Source organism: Pisolithus orientalis (genome assembly GCF_024613125.1).
Source record: "Pisolithus orientalis strain OTSU chromosome Unknown F5J12scaffold_4, whole genome shotgun sequence".
Lineage (NCBI taxonomy): Eukaryota > Fungi > Basidiomycota > Agaricomycetes > Boletales > Pisolithaceae > Pisolithus > Pisolithus orientalis.
The window spans coordinates 1,621,368-1,638,967 of NW_026260785.1; the positions used below are offsets into that span (position 1 = coordinate 1,621,368).

Below are 17,600 nucleotides of genomic sequence, written 5' to 3' on the forward strand. Positions count from 1 at the left end.
TTTCGGGTGAGATCGTGTTGCGCCGGAGAGTCGCCGGCCGACGGTCACGCAAAGACATTTCGCTCGCCCGCTCCTCCTGCAGAAAACAAGTCAAGTCATGCTAGTAACAAGGACTCTTACAAGGACTGCTCCATCGAGAGCTCGGTGGGGCCTGCAGCGCTCTTTTGCAACTACTCTGCCTGCCAGAAAGGTCGTCTCGACCAATCCCGTAAAAGCTCAGCAGGTCAAGGTACATCATTCATCTTACATCTTCGACGTCAACTTGCTGTCTCACACTTTCTTTGCACTAGTCCTCGGCAAAATATCCGCTCATTGAACACGAATACGATGCCATTGTCGTGTGAGCGTAACCTCTTCGGCCGTCGTCTCATGGAAACTGAATCGGGCATGTGTTAGTGGCGCAGGTGGTGCTGGTCTTCGAGCTGCGTTCGGGCTAGCAGAGGCTGGCCTCAACACAGCGTGCATCACCAAACTTTTCCCAACTCGAAGTCATACTGTGGCTGCTCAAGTATGTTCCGGAGTTAACCGCGCACGACGGGTATTGACGATCATTTGGTAGGGCGGTATCAATGCTGCACTAGGTGTAAGTCCGTATGATGTAGACGAATCAGCTGTGATGTTCATGTGGTGGTTACTAGAACATGACGGAGGACAATTGGAGATGGCATATGTACGATACGGTATGTCCCTCGTCTAACTCCGTATCACTCTAGTAGTCATTTCACCATAGGTCAAAGGCTCGGACTGGCTTGGTGACCAGGACGCAATCCACTATATGTGTCGAGAAGCACCGAGATCAGTGATCGAAGTATGCTGATAGACTTTCTCGGAGTGAATAACATGCTTATCATTGATCGTTGCTAGCTCGAACACTACGGTGTCCCTTTCTCTCGGACAAAGGAGGGTAAAATTTACCAGCGTGCCTTCGGTGGTCAGTCCTTGAACTATGGCAAGGGTGGTCAGGCATACCGCTGTGCAGCAGCCGCTGACCGCACCGGACACGCTCTCCTTCACACTCTCTATGGTCAATCTCTTCGTCACAACACAAACTTCTTTATCGAGTACTTTGCACTGGACTTGATTATGGAGGACGGCGAATGTGTTGGTGTCATGGCATTAAACATGGAGGACGGTACCCTTCATCGTTTCCGTGCGCACAAGACCGTTTTGGCCACTGGCGGTTATGGACGAGCCTACTTCAGCTGTACAAGTGCGCATACCTGCTCCGGCGACGGTAATGCCATGGTAGCCCGCGCTGGCCTCCCTCTGCAGGACCTGGAGTTTGTCCAGTTCCACCCCACAGGTATTTACGGTGCTGGCTGTCTCATCACCGAAGGTGAGTGTCGCGAAGATCTCTGCCGCAGGAATTTACGACATGCGGTTTAGGTTCTCGTGGTGAGGGTGGATATCTGCTGAACTCGGCGGGTGAGCGTTTCATGGAACGATACGCTCCTACTGCCAAGGATCTTGCCTCACGTGACGTGGTTTCTCGCTCCATGACCGTCGAAATTCGCGAGGGTCGTGGTGTGGGACCAGAGAAGGACCACATTTATCTGCAGCTCAGTCACTTGCCCGCTGAGGTCCTCCATGAGCGCCTGCCTGGTATCTCAGAAACAGCCGCCATTTTTGCGGGCGTCGATGTCACCAAGGAACCAATCCCTGTCTTGCCCACAGTACATTACAACAGTAAGTGGCGTGATGTCTCTAGCAGTGCCGCGTGGCTTATGGCATGACAGTGGGTGGTATCCCTACAAGGTATACCGGTGAAGTTCTTACCGTTGACGAGGTGCGTCCTAGCTGATCCTTCCAGAGTCTTCTACTTATCCTTGACAGAACGGCAAGGACAAGATTGTTCCCGGTCTTTATGCTGCCGGTGAGGCCGCATCTGTGTCCGTCCACGGTGCCAACCGTCTGGGTGCGAATTCACTTTTGGATATCGTCGTTTTTGGCCGTGCATGTGCAAACCACATCAAGGAGAACCTTACGCCGGGAAAGCCTCACAAGAAGATTCCTGATGAGGCTGGCGTTGAAAGCATCGAGTTCTTGGATAAGATCCGCAATGCAGACGGTCCCAAGTCGACGGCGTCCATCCGGTTGGACATGCAGAAAGGGATGCAGACTGATGCAGCTGTTTTCCGGTAAGCAGATCAACGTTGATACTTGGCGTTTAGGGGGTTTATGCAGTCTTTACATCAACAGTACTCAGGGGACTTTGGATGAAGGTGTTGAGAAGTTGCGTACCATCTACAAGTCTTTCGATGAGGTTGGAGTCAAAGACAGGAGTATGATTTGGAATTCGTACGTAAGAACCCAATTACATATAACTCGCGGCTGACCGCTCGCAGTGACCTTGTCGAAACCTTTGAGCTCCGCAATATCCTCCAGTGTGCCGTTCAGACTATCACTGCTGCTGCCGCACGCAAAGAATCTCGCGGTGCTCATGCCCGTGAGGACTACCCTGATGTTTGCGTCTCTAGCTTCAGTGATAAGGTACATTCCACTCACGTTTGTCTTTGTTAGCGTGACGACGAGAACTGGATGAAGCACACGCTCACGTGGCAGCACGATGTCAACTCGCCAGATGTGACCATCAAGTACCGCGACGTTATCAACAAGACCCTTGACGAGAACGAGTGCAAGCCCGTCCCGCCGATGAAGCGCACTTACTAAACGATTTCTCTTCGGGTTCGTTCTTGGGTTAGCATTGAGCTCAGTGTCCCGTCTGCGTGGGCGGGACGGTTGGATCGTAGTAACTATTTCTGTTGTCTTTACGGAACCTCTTCAAGCTCGAAAAGAAGGCGCTAATCCTGCCGTCCACCCTCCCTGGGGTGTGTTTAGTATCCTGCCATCAAACGTAAGTGTCATATGAGCGGTGCACCAGCAGGCACGCACGCTCGATAATGCTGGTAGTTGTATGGTGCATTGACTGTTTTTGCTCTGAATCCGGATCTTACACTCCCAACATGTCAGTCCTCGATACTCAATGGAATATCAGGTACTATGATAGTACTGAGGGAATTTGGCCTTAAATGGCGTTCAATTCGGCTACACGACGGTCTCGGATAGTACCCTACTTCGATAGGAGAACACAAATCAACAAGATGTACAACTGCCAGTTGTGTACGAGAAGGCTATGGAGGGCCATGAGGGAGCTGGACCGTCCTCGTCAGTTACGTATGACGAAATGCGAAGTTGTGAAGCTGCGCTTCGGACATGCAAGATAAGGCGACAGCCAATAAGGATTGTGAAGGAAGCTCCGAGGGAGAGTATTCCAAGGAGCCATTCAACCTGTCAGGGATATCAGAGGTGAAGCCGCCTGAATGGCGAATGTCAACTTACAGGAAGGGTGAGTGATATTACTAGGTATACAATGGAATAAAGCATGATCCTATAGTTCTCGTCATTTCCTCACTTCCCTGGATATGGCGTTGGAAGTAACGTACACAAGAAAGTAAAGCACATTTCCTTCGATGAGAATGTCCTTTAGGCGTTTTACTCCATTCCAATTGGCGGGGAGAGGTCCGAGCTTCTCTCGATGCCGCCGGACGGCTGCAGCGAAAGCGAGCGAAAACAATAGGCATTCGCACGCTATCATAGCGGAATAATTGACGTAGATTTTGAGGGCTACATCAGGGAACGCGCTGACTTTGAACCCGAGGTTCAATAGGATTTCGTCTAGTAGATATCGATCAAATTTATACTCTACTTCATAATAATACGGAAGATGGTAGATGACAGACCTGCGGAAATCGTAAGAAGTGCCACGCACACGATCATGACGATGGCTTCTGCAGCCAAGCCTGAGACTGCCGCGAGTAGAACCTTCCGTGAGCCGCTATACAGAACGTAGAGCCGCAATACCAAAATAACTGAGGAAATCATCACCGTGCGATCTTTGATTGTAAAGATAAACTTACTTTGGACAAACCAGTAAGCTAAGCAACTGAACCACATGTCGACGGCAGGGAAATCATGAGTAACTACGACATAATCAGTTAGGTGAAATTTTACGATCATACGGCTGGCTTACAACTGTTGGTTTTGATTGGGAAGGACATCGGGGATCATGATCTGAATGTAACACTGGACGAGCAAAACTACGCACAACTGTTGCGATTCTTGTCAAGCTAGCGTGCTGCTCGTTGATCTGAGGAACACCTGCCTTGTTGGTAGAATTTTCATTCGCAATGAATTCTGATAGCGGTGAACATCCCGACACAGCCCAAGCGTTCTATAACCAACCTGCCATGGAAAACCTACGGTGGTGTTAAGCTCTGGAAACGTGATCCGAGTGCAACATGCGGTGCACGTACAGTATATATAGGATGCCGAAGTATCGAAACTGTCATTTATACTGAGCTCGGCGCCGAAACCGAATTTATGAAGCTCACTATGAGATAAATGACTGAGATGATTGAGAACCGTTTCTTCTGTCGTGGGGATGTGTCAGGATACTAGAATCCGAGAAGGGCATAAGCCATGTACCCAAATATATTCGACCTTTCAACGGAATGCTAGTCAGTTACTGTGGACCAAACGCCCAAAAGAAGTGCCGACACCTCATCATCCCAAGAAAGTACTGTCCACTTTGTCAATGCTCATGGTTCGTTGGAACGGAAATACATACCATAGTCATACACCATCAGAGTAGCCGGTACAACTGATGTTGATACGCTTTTAATACCACTAGTGTTAGAGCTTTGAGAATTACCTTGCAGGAGTCGGATCGTTTGAGCGTCTCTCTCTACACCAAGAAGGTCGTAATTGACTGTTGGTTCCATCTCTCCTTGGGGATGAAATAGACACCTGCTAAGTTCAAGGTATATAAAGCTTAGACCCGAAGCATATGGTGAACTGTGTTCCCGTCATCCACGGCATCTGAAACAGATGGAGGACCTTGGCCATCAGCGGATACATAATATGTAGGTCAGAATTCCCTGGCTGATCGATGTGATTGCAGATGTCTGCCGTCAGAGAAGGGTTTGCGCCAATTATCATTTCCCCGTATTCCGATGAATTCGTAGTTACTGAGCATGGATGTCGATTTCCCCTCGTGTCCTAGTGCAGTGTCGATAGTAACCCTGCTGAGACGAGAACGCGCCATCTTGGTCCCACGTCGCAAAGTACAGGAAGTTCTCGGGTCCTCCTTTTGGTTGGCGTTGTGCTGTAACACGACAGAGCATGACGCCTTAGTAGTAAGACACCAACCTGGCAGATGACCCGTCTAGAAACTGGACGGCTCACTTGAGACGTGACCAGTTAACACGATAACGCCCAAAAACTACCCAGGCTGAATATCGTGTTTAGAGCCTCACTTCACTGCTTGTCATCCTCTAAATCAGGTGTTCTGATAGTGGACAGCTCAGACCTCAAATTTCAGTCAAGAATGTTGAGGCTGTTCTCAGCCCCGTGACATATTTGCGATGGAGTCGCAAGAAAGGGTGCACTGAGTGAAGGAACTCTAATTTCGTACGGCGCGGACCCGGGGCGGAGTTCATGCGATTGTGCATTAATCTAGACATCTAAAAGGGGAAAACCTAAAAGAAGCCAGCTCGATTGCAAGAAGTCGGGGACACTCGTTCGCAATAAAAGACATTGACGGTCTTCGTAGGCTGCCAACCTATGATGCCCATCATGACCCTTGACAACGTCATTTCTAACTAAGTAGTTTTTCTAAACCTTCTATATGCACCATGGGTAGTTCAATCCTGCGTAAGCCGTCTTATCGGTTCGGTGCCCCTTCGCCTGGGGTCCCTTGAATTCCACCAGCTCCCCCTCATCGTCCCAGCTCCCCTTTAACTTGTGACGTTAGCCATGATTCTGACTTGTTGTGCCACGAGGTCGCCAGCCGCCCTCGCCTCGCTCCACAGGGTTCGCGGTTGAACGGACAAAACACGGTCGACGCAACGGATACACACAATCATTTTCGAACTGTAAGTCTCCAACATCTGTACCTTTGGAGAACCGAAGAACGTGCCCTCGACAATGGAGTCCGAGCCCGAATGGGCATCTTACACCCTGAATGTGGATAACCTGAAAAGCCTAGACTTGCACGCGGCGAAGAGGAATTCTACCTCGCACGATCCGCTTGTATCAAACTCCAAGGCGTCGAAGCACTCGAACTGATGCGCGCTCCGATGGATGAGATGTTCGTCAGTGGAGGTCCGTCGTATCACATTAAACCTCGCCCATCTTGACGAGGTGGTACACACGTCGACGAGCCTGCTGATGGACCCTTAAGAGGTGCGAGTTGGGCGTGTTTATCATCCCGTGAGGCCTTCGGTTTGCAGGCAGATTCAGGATCCTGGTGGGAGGAAATGGAGGTTTGAGTATATCAGCGAGCGTGAGGATATAATGGAACTCAAAGATTTGTTGGGACCGATGGGCATTTGATGCATGGGGTGGAAAACTTTCTGAGATTGGGTGATTGTAGATATGTCTACACGTTGCTATGTCTTCCTTCGACACGTTTCCGCCAACCTGTGTGCGACTTCGTGCGGATGTACACCGGACCTTGTGGGGCTCAGGAATCATTATTAGTAAGACTTGCTCTGCCAAATCTTTCGTTTTCCTGATCTTGATGCGACTGTGGCGATGTCAGTTGATCCACTGTATATTGGGTACAGCAGGTAACCCTACGATGCGTTGTCCTTTTCCCCTCTAAACCCCAGGACAAGTTGAGTTGGCAGGGCTTGCCAGTGGTGATGATGGGTGAGCACCAGCAGTCAGAGAGGCTGAGGTAGCCCTATTGACAGTCCGCTGTCGTGTTTCAGATGCGAACCGGATCGAAATCGTCAATGTACTCCAGAGTGATGTAAACGCAGTCACCTTTGCAGACGAAAGTCAGGTCATAGGAGGATATGCCAACAGTGAAATTCGTCGATGGAACATTGAAGACGGACAACAACGGGGCCTAGCCATGAAAGCGAATGGTGCTATCAATTGTATTCTCGTTTCCCAGGATGGTCGGTGGATGGTGTCTGGGGACCGCGGAAAGAAGGCCATCGTCTGGAATGCGGTCACTCATGAACAAGTGCGCGAGTTCACAGAAAACGTCGCCGATATAACAGGGATCGATATCTCGAGCGACTGTACTAAATTTGTATCTGCGGACTTGAAGAATGTCAAGCTATTCAGCATCACCTCCGGTGAACGACTCCATGCTCCCCTCCCACACGATCGGGTTGCTAGTGTCAAGTTCTCCCCCGACAGCAGTCGACTTGCTACCGCCTCGGAGCATTACGGTTTCCGTGTCTACAGTACCCACGACGGCAATATCTTGTTCGATTCAGGTCGAAACGGCTCAACGGGTTCATGGTCGAGAACTCGTTTGGCTTGGTCATCTGATGGCCAGCAGCTGTTCATCGTAAACAAAGGCCAAATCATTTGTTTCAACCTTTCTAAGTCTTCAACTTCAGAATGGTTGATCCATGAAAACCAATCTCTGGTGTATGCAGCATCCAACGGCAGGTTCATTGCGTGTGCTGCAGGCTCATCAGTTTCACTATGGGATTGTGTATCGCACAAGCAGATCAAAAGCCTTATCACACACACCTCACAAGTCACATGTGTTGCTCTCTCACCGAGCGGGAGGTATCTCGCATGTGGACACGGCAGGAATATCACAATTCACAATCTCAGAAATGTTCTTCCCCCCGAGTATTTCAACAGGCGGTGTAAGAGTACATTCACTAATTGAGCTCAGTTGGATCGCTAACAATCAATACACTACATAATTCATCAATCTGTCGGCAACTCCACGTTTCTTAGGTTCCGCTCATACAGGTGGGCGGTGATACCCTCAGGTCATGGACGCAGAACGACCCGATGAATACCGAAAGGCTGCTTTTAAAGGAGATCACGAGCGCTTCAAGTCCTAGTCACCACCTGCTGGCAAGCCGCTCTCTTATAAGGATGCGTTTGAGATACTTGGCACTTGCAATTAAGGACGCCAACGAGGTGAGGCCGCTTTCTTACCATTCCATGCACATTTTCACTCACGTGCGCCTTAAGTCCCTCCGGATTCAGCCATCACCTATCGGTCATATCGCGTTGGCGATTGCTCTACTTGGCCAGGGCGATCGAGAGGGTGCACTATGCACATTTGACCATGCCTTCCATGACTGTGAACCACATGACAATAAATTTCTTCTATTACTGAAGGTGCGCGAGATGATCTAGATCATTCTCACAATTAATCTGCGTTCCAATCAGTTTATCCTCGTATATGAATCTGGAAATCAGGAAGAGGCGATATTGCACGTAGAATATCTTACTACGAGGGCGAACGAGTATAACGATGATAAGGCCACCTACCTTTACACCCAGGCATGTGCCTCACGTAATACAGACGTGTATCGCCACTGATGCATTCTGCAGGTCCTTGGAGTTATGTACCTCAAGAAGGGAAATTACGGACGTGCGATACCATTGATCGAGCGTGCAAAGAACCTAGCCCCAAAGCATGATCAATGTTCTCCGCTGGTGACGATCTCGCTCGTATGTCTTCTGCCATCACTACCACTACCTATTAATCTAAGCCTCCATAAAGATATTTGGGTGGGATTTCAGTGCACTGGACTTCGTTCCACAGCGACGTTTATGTGAAACTCTTTATGCTGAGGGGCGCACAACTGAAGCCGTAGGGGTCTTCGTCAGCATGATTAGGACTTCAGATACGGCGATGCAGGCAAACCAGGCAACTGCAGATTGGGCCGCAGGTATGTGTTGTACCCACTAATCTGATTAACGAGCACATTCATGTCCGTCATCAGAGTTCACCCAAAGATGTGCCGTAGTGCTTGAGCGCGTTGGCGATGAAGCCCTCAGATCTGCAAGATATGATGATGCAATTACACAGTACTCTGCTATGCTATCCCTCAGTCCTCCAAGTCCTGCAGGTCTGTTTATCAAACGGAGCAGAGCTCGAGCAGCTAAAGCGTTGTGGGAGGATGCACTGCAGGATGCGAATGAGGTATGCACAGTATCCTTCTTGTATGGGTTGGTTCCCTAAAATAGTCATGTAGGCAATAACAGCAGACTCCTCTAGCCCTTGGGGCTATGAGGCCAAACATGCCGCGCTTCATGGGGCGAAATGGTATGATGAAGCAATCGATGCCTTCGAGTCTATGTTGCGAGTAATCGAGCAGTCCGATGATCCCGAAATCAGGAGTATGTACCTTTTCTATGAATCTAATGCCTATAAATGACGGTCCCGCAGGATTACGCAAGAACCACATTTCTCCTTCGAAGATAATTGCCGCTATTGATCCTGCTGTTCGTGAGATCCTAAAAAGTCGTCCTCTCATCCTCATCAACGTCAACACTGGCTGCCTTTGTGATGGCCCTGAGCAGATGCGTATCTTCAAGGCTAGTCCGACATGTAAAGAGCTCGTTTCATCTATGACGAAAGAAGTGGACAACGAGCGGATCCTACGAGTGGTTGCAAGGTTTTTCGGATATGTCATGTTCTCTCATACATGGCAGGGAAAGGAGCCTTCATTCCAGGACGTCAACACGGTCAAATCTGTGCGGAAACTCCCTGGCACGCCGCTGAACGAAAAGTTGCGCAATTTCTGCAAGGAAACACGTAGACTTGGTCATAATTGGGCATGGTCGGACACATGTTGTATCGACAAGTCCATGAACTCCGTCCTCGATCAGTCTCTCAAATCTATGTACAAATGGTATGGAAATTCGGCGGCCACCCTCGTATTCCTTGCCAATGTAACACATCCGTCCAAGCCCGGGGACCTCAGGTGCAGTTTATGGATGACCCGAGCATGGACTTTACAAGAGCTTCTCTCGCCACGAGTCATCTTTTTCTATGACTCTGAGTGGAGACCATACCTCGGCGATACTGGCGCGAACCACAAGGAATCCCCAGAGATTATGCAAGAACTAGCAGATGCTATCAAGATCCCCCGCGAAACCATCGTCACGTTCTCTCCAGATAATCTTGCGGTGCGCGAGAAACTTCGTCTCGCTTCGACTCGCATTGCAACAGTCGAGGAAGACGTCGCATACTCTCTCATCGGCATATTCAAGTCGGATATCGTGCCCCACTATGGGGAAGGGGCCGACGCTGTAGGACGTCTCTTGGAGGAGATCGTGGCCCGCACCGGCGAGGTCGCCGTGCTTGCGTGGTCAGGAAAGTCATCATCATACAACAGTTGTCTCCCAGCTTCCGTTTCCGTTTACAGCCAAACTTCTCACAACCCTCCATCACTCAAAGGGGAAGAAATGGAAATTTACATCACGAGGTTACGCAGCAAGTTGCCTCAGCGGGAAGCCCTGAGCATCTATAACCAGATCAACCCCCTTCCACCTGCCCGTTTTGAGAGCCGACGCCTACATCTTCCATGCATCGTCTTCTCTGTTGGAAGCCTCCGTATACAGGAACTACGTGAAGGCAATGAGAAACTATATCGCGCCATGGTATCGGGACTTGGAAAGGTGGAGTTCACGACGGCAGATGATCTCCCGCTGCGCGAGTCACACAAATTTGTCTTCGCACATCCGTGGATTCATTATATCCGCCGCCAGAGTAATGGGGTTTCTCTGGGAAGTGACTCAGAGTCTGACACTAGCTTTGACTCGGATTGGGATGGCGATATCAGACCCGATGAAGTTGTGTTATCGCACACTGTCTCCGCGTCTCAGGTTGACGACTATACCCGAGCACTACAGATGATTGCTCGCCTCGGACAGCCGTTCAACGCTTTGCTTCTCCTACAGCAGCCGAATGGAGAGTACAAGAGGGTTGCTACAGAGAACGAGATTGTCGTCTCGGGACTCGGAACCAACGTCACTCCCGAGAACGTTCGGGCGACAGTCCTGGAAATCCTTTGACATCTGTGGGGAAGTTGGGCTCAGCTGCTGGTGTCGCCCTTCATCCGCTATTTTTCTTTTTGTATTTCTGTGCTGTTCTCGTTTGTTTGTTTGTTACACGGAGATGGAGCCTCAAGAGACTCGAGGCTGAGTTGGAGATTTGTTCATACTTACGTTCCATGGACAACGAGAGCCTCCGTAACTTCTCCTTCCATTATTGCTTGTACTTGTGCATACGTCCTGGTGTAGTACCCCTAACAACCTGCGTACCCGTCACATAATTCTTGCGTAGTATCATGGAACTGATGGAGTGGTTTTCACGGAGGGTTTTGGCGGAGTGCCGTCCAGTTATTAGTTTGCCAACGCGGTGCAAATGATTGAATCGCACTGCAGGGCCCCAAGCTTTGGACGGTAAATAATGATTATGAGTTGGATCACTCAGAACTGCAACAGGTTGGCTCTGAGACTTGGACTCATGTATCACAATAGACCGCGCAGCCGTTAGGCTTCGGATATGCGATACGAGGCAGTAACCAATAGTGGCTGTCACAGAAAACCCAAGGAGAATGCTGGCAACGATCACTAGGACTTTCAGAGAGGCGAGACATAAAATTACACCATTATAAAACGGGACAGACATCGGATTAGGGTGGTAGGCCGTGTAGGTCTATCATCGTGCCGGTGCGGGGTGATCGTAAGACTACAAGAGTGTGGCTCTCACGTTCCTCCGAGTCATCCCCTGCAAAAGCCCTCGAACTTCTGATATGCAGGACAAGATGACATCCGAAGACTGCAGTTATGGCAGACCCCAACCTCGGCACCGCGACTATCCATTGAGTCTGATGGAGATATCAGACATCTCTACACTTAAGAGAGCGGCAAGGACGTACAGGGAGTAACAATGACACCACCACATAGGCAATGAAATAGAGTAGGGTTCTGCAAGTGCCGGTTACTTGATCCGCTCACAGAACACGAAGTTAGTACCTACCCAAGGAAGTAAATTACATTTCCACCTATAAGAATCGTCCTCAAATCCTTCATTTTGTTCAAGTTCACCGGAAGGGGAGCATGTTCCTCCTTGTAACGTCGAATGGCTGCATAGACTGCGAGGGCAAATAACAAGCATTCATAAGCCGCGACAGCAGCATAATTGATGTAGATGTTAGTGGCTACAGTAGGATAAGCCATGATATGGTTAGTAACGTTGATCACTTTGCTGACTGCACTTGAGTATCAGTCTACACCCGACATTGAATTGGGGTCAAAACTCACCTTCAAAATTGGTGATTTGTACCATGCAGGTGATCGTGACAATGATTTCGGCAACAAACCCCAAGAGTCCGGCGAGGAGAATCTTCTTTGAGCCATGATAAAGGGCATACAACCGCATTTGGAGAATTACTGAAAGAATGAGGTGATTGCATTAACTATATGAATAGAGGCGTACTTTGCACAAGCCAAATCAACACGCAGCTAAACCAGCTCTCGAGAACGGGGAGAAATGCTGGAACTATCCCAGAGTCAGTTTGGAAAGAAATTGCCCTAAAGGACGAGGTTACAACTATTCGTCATGGTAGGAGATATACAGGTCATCCTTGAGAACACATGCACAAATAGAAGGTACGTACAACTGTACAATCTTATTAGTGGATGCTGGTTAATGATCCAATGTACTTGCCTGTCCCGAGGAGGGGGAGCTCTTATCCACAATATAAACTGGTGACCGTGAGGAGCGCACAGGACTTGGCTGTATTCCACGACTTACTGGCCGTCGAAAATCTGTAATGAAGGTTGAGTACTGCTGCATGCGTGCATGCCAAAGGACATACAAAATGAGCGCGGTCCCAATGTACCGAGTCTGTCGTACTGCACTGAGAAATGCTAAAATCGAGACTTTAACGCATTTTGGGCTCACGATGAGATATATAGCTGAAGCGACTGACATGCGCCTACTCTGATGATGTGTTAGGATACAGTCAAGTGACCAGAAAGGTGAGTTACCCAAATACAGTCGACCTTCCATGAATGGGCTGCAATGAATGGCCAGTGGTATTGGATGGCAATGCAATAGGACTAGTACCTCTTCCTCCAAAGTAAGGACTGGTCATAAAGATCAGGTTTGAAGTGCCGCGGGGAAGCAGAAGGCTCACCATAGTCGTACAGCATAATGGCGGATGGTACCACTATAACGTACGTATCGGTGCTGACGTCTGGGACTCAGGTAACTCTGATGATTTACCTTCTAGAAATTTGATTGTTATGGTCGTCCACAAGATTGGTGCGACCATGACTAGAAGGTGGGGCGAAGTGGAGCGTCGAGTTAAACAGGCGTCTGATCAGCCTGGTATATATACCATGCACCATGCCTTAGATCATGGCTTTAATCTTCCTCGCCATCTTACGCGAAGTTGACACGCGTCCTCAAGGTTGACTAAATTGAGCTTCCCACATCAGTTTATCAATGGCGCCTGTTGCGAAGATATGGGCAAGGGAAATCTCACGTTCTCAGTAGTGTCCCCACTAAAACACTGCAATTCTGCGGACTTTGATCGACAATACCAGGGCTGTGAGCAGAGTATGCGGAAACTGTCGAAGCACAGTCAACTGCAGGGCACACGTACGACTTTGGATAGCGGCATTTTGCGGTTTGTGAAACGGCCCCACTTTCCGGGACTCGAGCACAGGATATCTTCTTCGCTTTGGTAAATGCAGAATCTCCACATACAAATATTTACAAAGGACAACCATGTGATATGAAGAATACTGAAGAAAGGCTTAGTATGATTATCATTATGATCACTGGCGGCCAACTTACCTTAGGCTGAAAGCGGTATTCATGAGCCGAAAGTGCGGGCAACGCTATCTACTTGTGACCGCGAAGATAATATCAATGCTGGTGACTTCTGGAAAGCATATAAGCCTACAATGCAGTCGTCGAGGGAGGATTCGCGGGCGCAATTGCTCCGGGGTACGAGCTTCAAGCCGTTAGCATTGGTTGGGTGAACCGCCAGTTTTGTTGTCGAAATTAAACGTTTCCACTAGAAGCGTTCTGAAACCAAACTTAAGCGAGGCGTTGCGCCTCTGATATCATGCCCATGGGCTTCCAGATAAGTCCTTCCTGTTATTATTGGTATAGTCAAAAACCAGAACTATCAGTCTATCAAAGCTTACCACCTAAGTGGTGGGAATGCTGATTACATAACGCTGAAGGGTTTGCCTCAGCTTATCTAATCCCATTCCCGCTCCTGACCACCACGATGTCGAGCAGAGCGGGTGGTTTGTATGGCGGCATCCAGTTTTCGTCAGGCGTAACGCTCAACTTTTCTTCGTCCGTCCCAACACCTGCCCAACCTTCAAAGTCACCAGAACACACTCTAACACCCGCAGTCAACACAACCGAACAGACGGGAAATGTACAACCCAGCACATGCAAAACAGAACGAGGAAAAGCTGGCTCCGAGGGATCGGGAGGAGGAGGAGTAGCGGGGGAACCAGCGTCAAAGTTGGGGTCTGGGTCAAAAGCTACAGCCGGTATCTCTCCATCCCCGTAACTTGCTCGTGACTCGCCCAATATTGACCGTTGTATCCATCATTCGTACCTCCCTCCATCTGCACTCTCCCAACGCCCGTCGTATTCACAGGATGGTCTGCTGCACTCGCTTTTGCACCAAGAAGGACAGCACAGAAGCCCAAACCACCCGCACCCGTTCAACGTCTGCCCGTCGGCGCCACCACGGTAGCCGCCACCCCTGCAACGATACCTGGCGTACCTCCCCCACCTATCAACAGCTCTTCGTCGTCCACAGTTTCTGCGACCGCTGTCATATACGCCCCTCCAGAACTCATCACCCCCAACACTGATCAAGCAGAGGACAAAGAAGACGCAGCCAGCGCGGCAGGGTGGCGCAAGAAGGAAGGATGGGGCAAAAAAGTAAAACCACCATCGATGGTACTTGACGAGGATATCAACGGATTCAGAACACAACAGAGGCAACGGAGAGGAGGGGGCGGTAAGAAAGGGAAAAAGGTCCGTCGATGCGTTTTCCTGTTATTCGACCAAGTTAACGCGTTATCAGAACAAGAATGCCCAGCCGATCGCGATGTGGGATCCTTATGAACAGTACGATCCACTCAGGCCGAACGACTATAACGAGTATAAGATATGGAAACAACGGGAGCGGGTCGACAGAGCGACAGAGCGAGCTGCCGAACGAAAGCGCGCCCGCGATGCCCGGGACAGAGGTAGTGATTATACAGACAGCGGCAGCGAAGATGATCGACCCAGGAAATCCGGTTTGTTATGGCCTGATTTTGCATGTCGGCGAATATTGACATATAATCTACTTTAGGGAGATTCGACGACAACGACACCTTTGACCACTGGTCTCGTGCGGACGACGACCGTCTGCGTGGTCCCAGCGTCCACGAACCGCTTTCAGCGCCTGTGGACCGTAACATGTCTGGTGATGATGCGTATATGCGCCGTCTCGCGATGTCGCAGGGCACCTCAGCTACTAGCGCGCCTTCGCCTCCTCCGGCACCCGCGGATCGAAATTTGTCAGGCGAGGAAGCATACCTTCGCCGTCTGGTGTTGTCAACTCGGGGTAAAGCTGTGCGACGCAGTCCAGAACTGGCAGCTACAGCATCAAACACGGTGAACATGGAGGAGGAGCACGACGAAGATGCGATCCCTGGTCTTGGGATGACTTCGAAAATGGACGCGGACGCCGACGTTCCTGGGGCGACCGATGGTCCCACTGCATCACCTTTTCGAGCTGAAACAGGCGACGAGGCCTACCAACGGCGTCTTACCATGTCCCGTGGCTTGCAGCCGACTGCACCCCCGTTCCAACCCTCTTTTCAATCCTCTGTTCAGGCCGCGCCGTCTCCTCCAGTCCAATCGCCTCCACCACCTTCCCCTCCTCGCATGGCCTACAACCCATTTACACCACCCTCAAGTGTCCCACCGCCACCCGCATCCAGCCAACAACCACAAAGGCCAAGCGGTTTCGAGGACAAGATCAAGCAAGCTGCTAGCATTGCTGCTAAGTTAAGTGCCCTTGCGCCACCTGCGAGTCTGAGCACCAGTGCGGATGGCAGCGCCAACGGGACGCCCGAGCCGGCTGCTGCTTCCAGTGCTACCACTGAACATGGCGGGGCGAAAGGGTAAGCCAGGCTCAAAGTCACAACGTAAGCGACTTTGACCTAAAATTACATCATAGACCTGGCCCACATGGTTTTGCTGCTCGCCTGATGGCAAAGTGGGGTCACAAAGAAGGGCAAGGGCTTGGTGCTGATGGGTCTGGCATCGTCAACGCCCTTACCGTAGAACAGATCGCCGCTCAAGGTAAAAACAAGAAAGGTCAAGCTCAGAGTGGGAAAGGCGGCACATCTATTGGGTCGAAAATGGGAAGAATTATCAACGACAATGAAGACGCCAGAGCCAAGGAGGACAAGGCCAGGTTCGGAGAACCTAGTCGGGTGGTCGTCCTCACGAATATGGTGGATCCAGAGGACCTGGACGACGGTGAACTTAGGAATGACATTGGTTAGGTTTCTTTGCGGCCTGTACGATGTTTAAATCCTAAAGTTAAATTCTTTCACAGGCGCAGAGTGCTCTAAGAATGGCACTGTCGAGCGCGTGATACTCCATCCTGCATTCCCACCTCCGGAAAATCCTGAAGAGGCGGTGCGCGTGTTTGTCGTGTTCGCTGGACCCTCTGGGGCGTGGAAGACAGTGCGAGAGATGGAAGGGAGGTACTTTGGAGGACGTCTGGTGAGGGCGAGGTATTATCCTGAGACCGCATATAGCCAGCATAATCTGGACGCTCCGCTTCGGTGATTTTCTACTATCTATTGGTTTGACTTCTTATTTTCGTCGTATTTTCAATGTGATGCAGGTTTCTCCCCTCAGCGTTGCGACTGTTCCATATAACAATGCATGTGCAAGAGCCGAAAAAAAGACCTAGCGCTAGACAAATATTGGTATATCACACAAGATGTTACAATCGTATCCCCCAGATCCACTACTTTTCCTATCCTACAAGCAAGAGGAAATCGGTGTATGAAAAATCGCTTTACTGGTTGAAACCAAGGGATTCCTTTCCTGCCTTCGTTGCTTGGTGATCGCCAGTGGCGACGCCGTAAACAATGTTGGCCGCGCCTTCAGCGGCAGTTGCGAGACGTTCTTTTAGGCCTTGCCCCTGCGTAGGGATCGACCGACCCATCGTTCTCCCACGTCCTGCTTCTGGATCATAAGGGACGCCATCCGTGATTTAACATGGTGTGATATTACACAAAGGATCGGCTTACCACCTTCCTTGTATTCCTCATCCAGAGGTTCGATGTGGGACGATTCGATGATACCCGGGTAACCCTCGACGACCCCCGCTGATGCTCTGCGGGTATGCATCGCATCTCTCTGGGCGTGCTTTATATCATCTCTGTGACCCTTTAAATGTGCGCCTGTACCAGTCCCCTTCTCCCCAAAAGTAGGTTCAGGAACCTTGGACGGGTTCGTTAAAACAAGGTCCTTGATGGCGACAAGGAAGTTCGATGGAAGGGACTCTCATACCTTAGGGTTTGAGGTCGAACCAGGGTATATACTTGCCGCCTTGCTCGCACCATTATCGCGTTCGTTCAGTGCCATTGTCTGTTTCTCTCGTGGGATGTTTTCTTGGTCCGAAGGCGACAGCGCCCAGGTTTATAAACTTTTGTAACCATGACGCAGGCCGGCGCGGGGCTCGACGTCATCGAGTGGCCACGGG

At 50.1% G+C, this 17,600-nt stretch overlaps 6 protein-coding genes across 6 annotated transcripts; 3 read left to right on the plus strand and 3 right to left on the minus strand.

Annotated features, from left to right (window-relative positions):
* The first annotated feature begins 29 nt into the window (after positions 1-29).
* F5J12DRAFT_396567 (succinate dehydrogenase) lies at positions 30-2,850 on the plus strand. The gene is made up of 13 exons (XM_051739222.1): positions 30-229; positions 291-340; positions 397-508; positions 560-583; positions 639-680; positions 731-808; positions 865-1,336; positions 1,387-1,686; positions 1,737-1,786; positions 1,834-2,138; positions 2,200-2,298; positions 2,346-2,463; positions 2,521-2,850. The coding sequence occupies exons 1-13, from the start codon at positions 98-100 to the stop codon at positions 2,668-2,670; spliced, it is 1,932 nt and encodes a 643-aa protein (XP_051603862.1). The 5' UTR covers positions 30-97; the 3' UTR covers positions 2,671-2,850.
* A 147-nt stretch (positions 2,851-2,997) lies between these two features.
* Positions 2,998-4,807, minus strand: F5J12DRAFT_396616 (uncharacterized protein). Its single transcript, XM_051739223.1, has 12 exons — positions 4,712-4,807; positions 4,628-4,660; positions 4,486-4,500; positions 4,392-4,430; positions 4,314-4,342; positions 4,243-4,256; positions 4,159-4,194; positions 3,918-3,980; positions 3,741-3,869; positions 3,444-3,675; positions 3,340-3,388; positions 2,998-3,288 (listed from the first exon to the last, which is right to left on the minus strand). Exons 2-12 carry the CDS (start codon positions 4,634-4,636, stop codon positions 3,094-3,096), a joined length of 810 nt encoding a protein of 269 aa, XP_051603863.1. The 5' UTR covers positions 4,637-4,660; positions 4,712-4,807; the 3' UTR covers positions 2,998-3,093.
* A 3,617-nt stretch (positions 4,808-8,424) lies between these two features.
* F5J12DRAFT_737491 (uncharacterized protein) lies at positions 8,425-11,155 on the plus strand. The gene is made up of 5 exons (XM_051742004.1): positions 8,425-8,499; positions 8,552-8,720; positions 8,775-8,974; positions 9,027-9,171; positions 9,221-11,155. Exons 2-5 carry the CDS (start codon positions 8,660-8,662, stop codon positions 10,849-10,851), a joined length of 2,037 nt encoding a protein of 678 aa, XP_051603864.1. The 5' UTR covers positions 8,425-8,499; positions 8,552-8,659; the 3' UTR covers positions 10,852-11,155.
* Positions 11,156-11,389: 234 nt separating this feature from the next.
* On the minus strand, positions 11,390-13,345 carry F5J12DRAFT_396771 (uncharacterized protein). Its single transcript, XM_051739225.1, has 15 exons — positions 13,335-13,345; positions 13,188-13,274; positions 13,073-13,123; positions 12,984-13,016; positions 12,914-12,933; positions 12,835-12,849; positions 12,749-12,787; positions 12,663-12,691; positions 12,599-12,612; positions 12,508-12,549; positions 12,281-12,343; positions 12,106-12,234; positions 11,822-12,053; positions 11,721-11,769; positions 11,390-11,669 (listed from the first exon to the last, which is right to left on the minus strand). Exons 2-15 carry the CDS (start codon positions 13,195-13,197, stop codon positions 11,475-11,477), a joined length of 921 nt encoding a protein of 306 aa, XP_051603865.1. The 5' UTR covers positions 13,198-13,274; positions 13,335-13,345; the 3' UTR covers positions 11,390-11,474.
* Positions 13,346-14,090: 745 nt separating this feature from the next.
* Positions 14,091-16,849, plus strand: F5J12DRAFT_961299 (uncharacterized protein; the record flags this gene model as incomplete). The annotated part of the gene is made up of 6 exons (XM_051749939.1): positions 14,091-14,364; positions 14,475-14,860; positions 14,910-15,126; positions 15,183-15,999; positions 16,056-16,381; positions 16,440-16,849. The coding sequence occupies 6 exons, from the start codon at positions 14,091-14,093 to the stop codon at positions 16,673-16,675; spliced, it is 2,256 nt and encodes a 751-aa protein (XP_051603866.1). The 3' UTR covers positions 16,676-16,849.
* Positions 16,793-17,588, minus strand: F5J12DRAFT_396887 (uncharacterized protein). Its single transcript, XM_051739226.1, has 3 exons — positions 17,408-17,588; positions 17,146-17,338; positions 16,793-17,077 (listed from the first exon to the last, which is right to left on the minus strand). Exons 1-3 carry the CDS (start codon positions 17,480-17,482, stop codon positions 16,911-16,913), a joined length of 435 nt encoding a protein of 144 aa, XP_051603867.1. The 5' UTR covers positions 17,483-17,588; the 3' UTR covers positions 16,793-16,910.
* Between the last annotated feature and the right edge of the window lie 12 nt (positions 17,589-17,600).

Coding starts and splice junctions, on each gene's coding strand:
- F5J12DRAFT_396567 (XM_051739222.1), top strand. CDS start 98: ATGCTAGTAACAAGGACTCTTACAAGGACTGCTCCATCGAGAGCTCGG. Junction 509..559: donor GTCATACTGTGGCTGCTCAA/GTATGTTCCGGA, acceptor ATCATTTGGTAG/GGCGGTATCAATGCTGCACT. Junction 2,299..2,345: donor AGGAGTATGATTTGGAATTC/GTACGTAAGAAC, acceptor GACCGCTCGCAG/TGACCTTGTCGAAACCTTTG.
- F5J12DRAFT_396616 (XM_051739223.1), bottom strand. Junction 3,389..3,443: donor AATGTGCTTTACTTTCTTGT/GTACGTTACTTC, acceptor CGAGAACTATAG/GATCATGCTTTATTCCATTG. Junction 3,289..3,339: donor TAATATCACTCACCCTTCCT/GTAAGTTGACAT, acceptor TATCCCTGACAG/GTTGAATGGCTCCTTGGAAT.
- F5J12DRAFT_737491 (XM_051742004.1), top strand. CDS start 8,660: ATGATTAGGACTTCAGATACGGCGATGCAGGCAAACCAGGCAACTGCA. Junction 8,975..9,026: donor CACTGCAGGATGCGAATGAG/GTATGCACAGTA, acceptor ATAGTCATGTAG/GCAATAACAGCAGACTCCTC. Junction 9,172..9,220: donor CGATGATCCCGAAATCAGGA/GTATGTACCTTT, acceptor ACGGTCCCGCAG/GATTACGCAAGAACCACATT.
- F5J12DRAFT_396771 (XM_051739225.1), bottom strand. Junction 12,934..12,983: donor CATTATGCTGTACGACTATG/GTGAGCCTTCTG, acceptor CTTTATGACCAG/TCCTTACTTTGGAGGAAGAG. Junction 12,235..12,280: donor GTTGATTTGGCTTGTGCAAA/GTACGCCTCTAT, acceptor TCATTCTTTCAG/TAATTCTCCAAATGCGGTTG.
- F5J12DRAFT_396887 (XM_051739226.1), bottom strand. CDS start 17,482: ATGGCACTGAACGAACGCGATAATGGTGCGAGCAAGGCGGCAAGTATA. Junction 17,339..17,407: donor GTTCGACCTCAAACCCTAAG/GTATGAGAGTCC, acceptor AACCCGTCCAAG/GTTCCTGAACCTACTTTTGG. Junction 17,078..17,145: donor TGAGGAATACAAGGAAGGTG/GTAAGCCGATCC, acceptor ATGATCCAGAAG/CAGGACGTGGGAGAACGATG.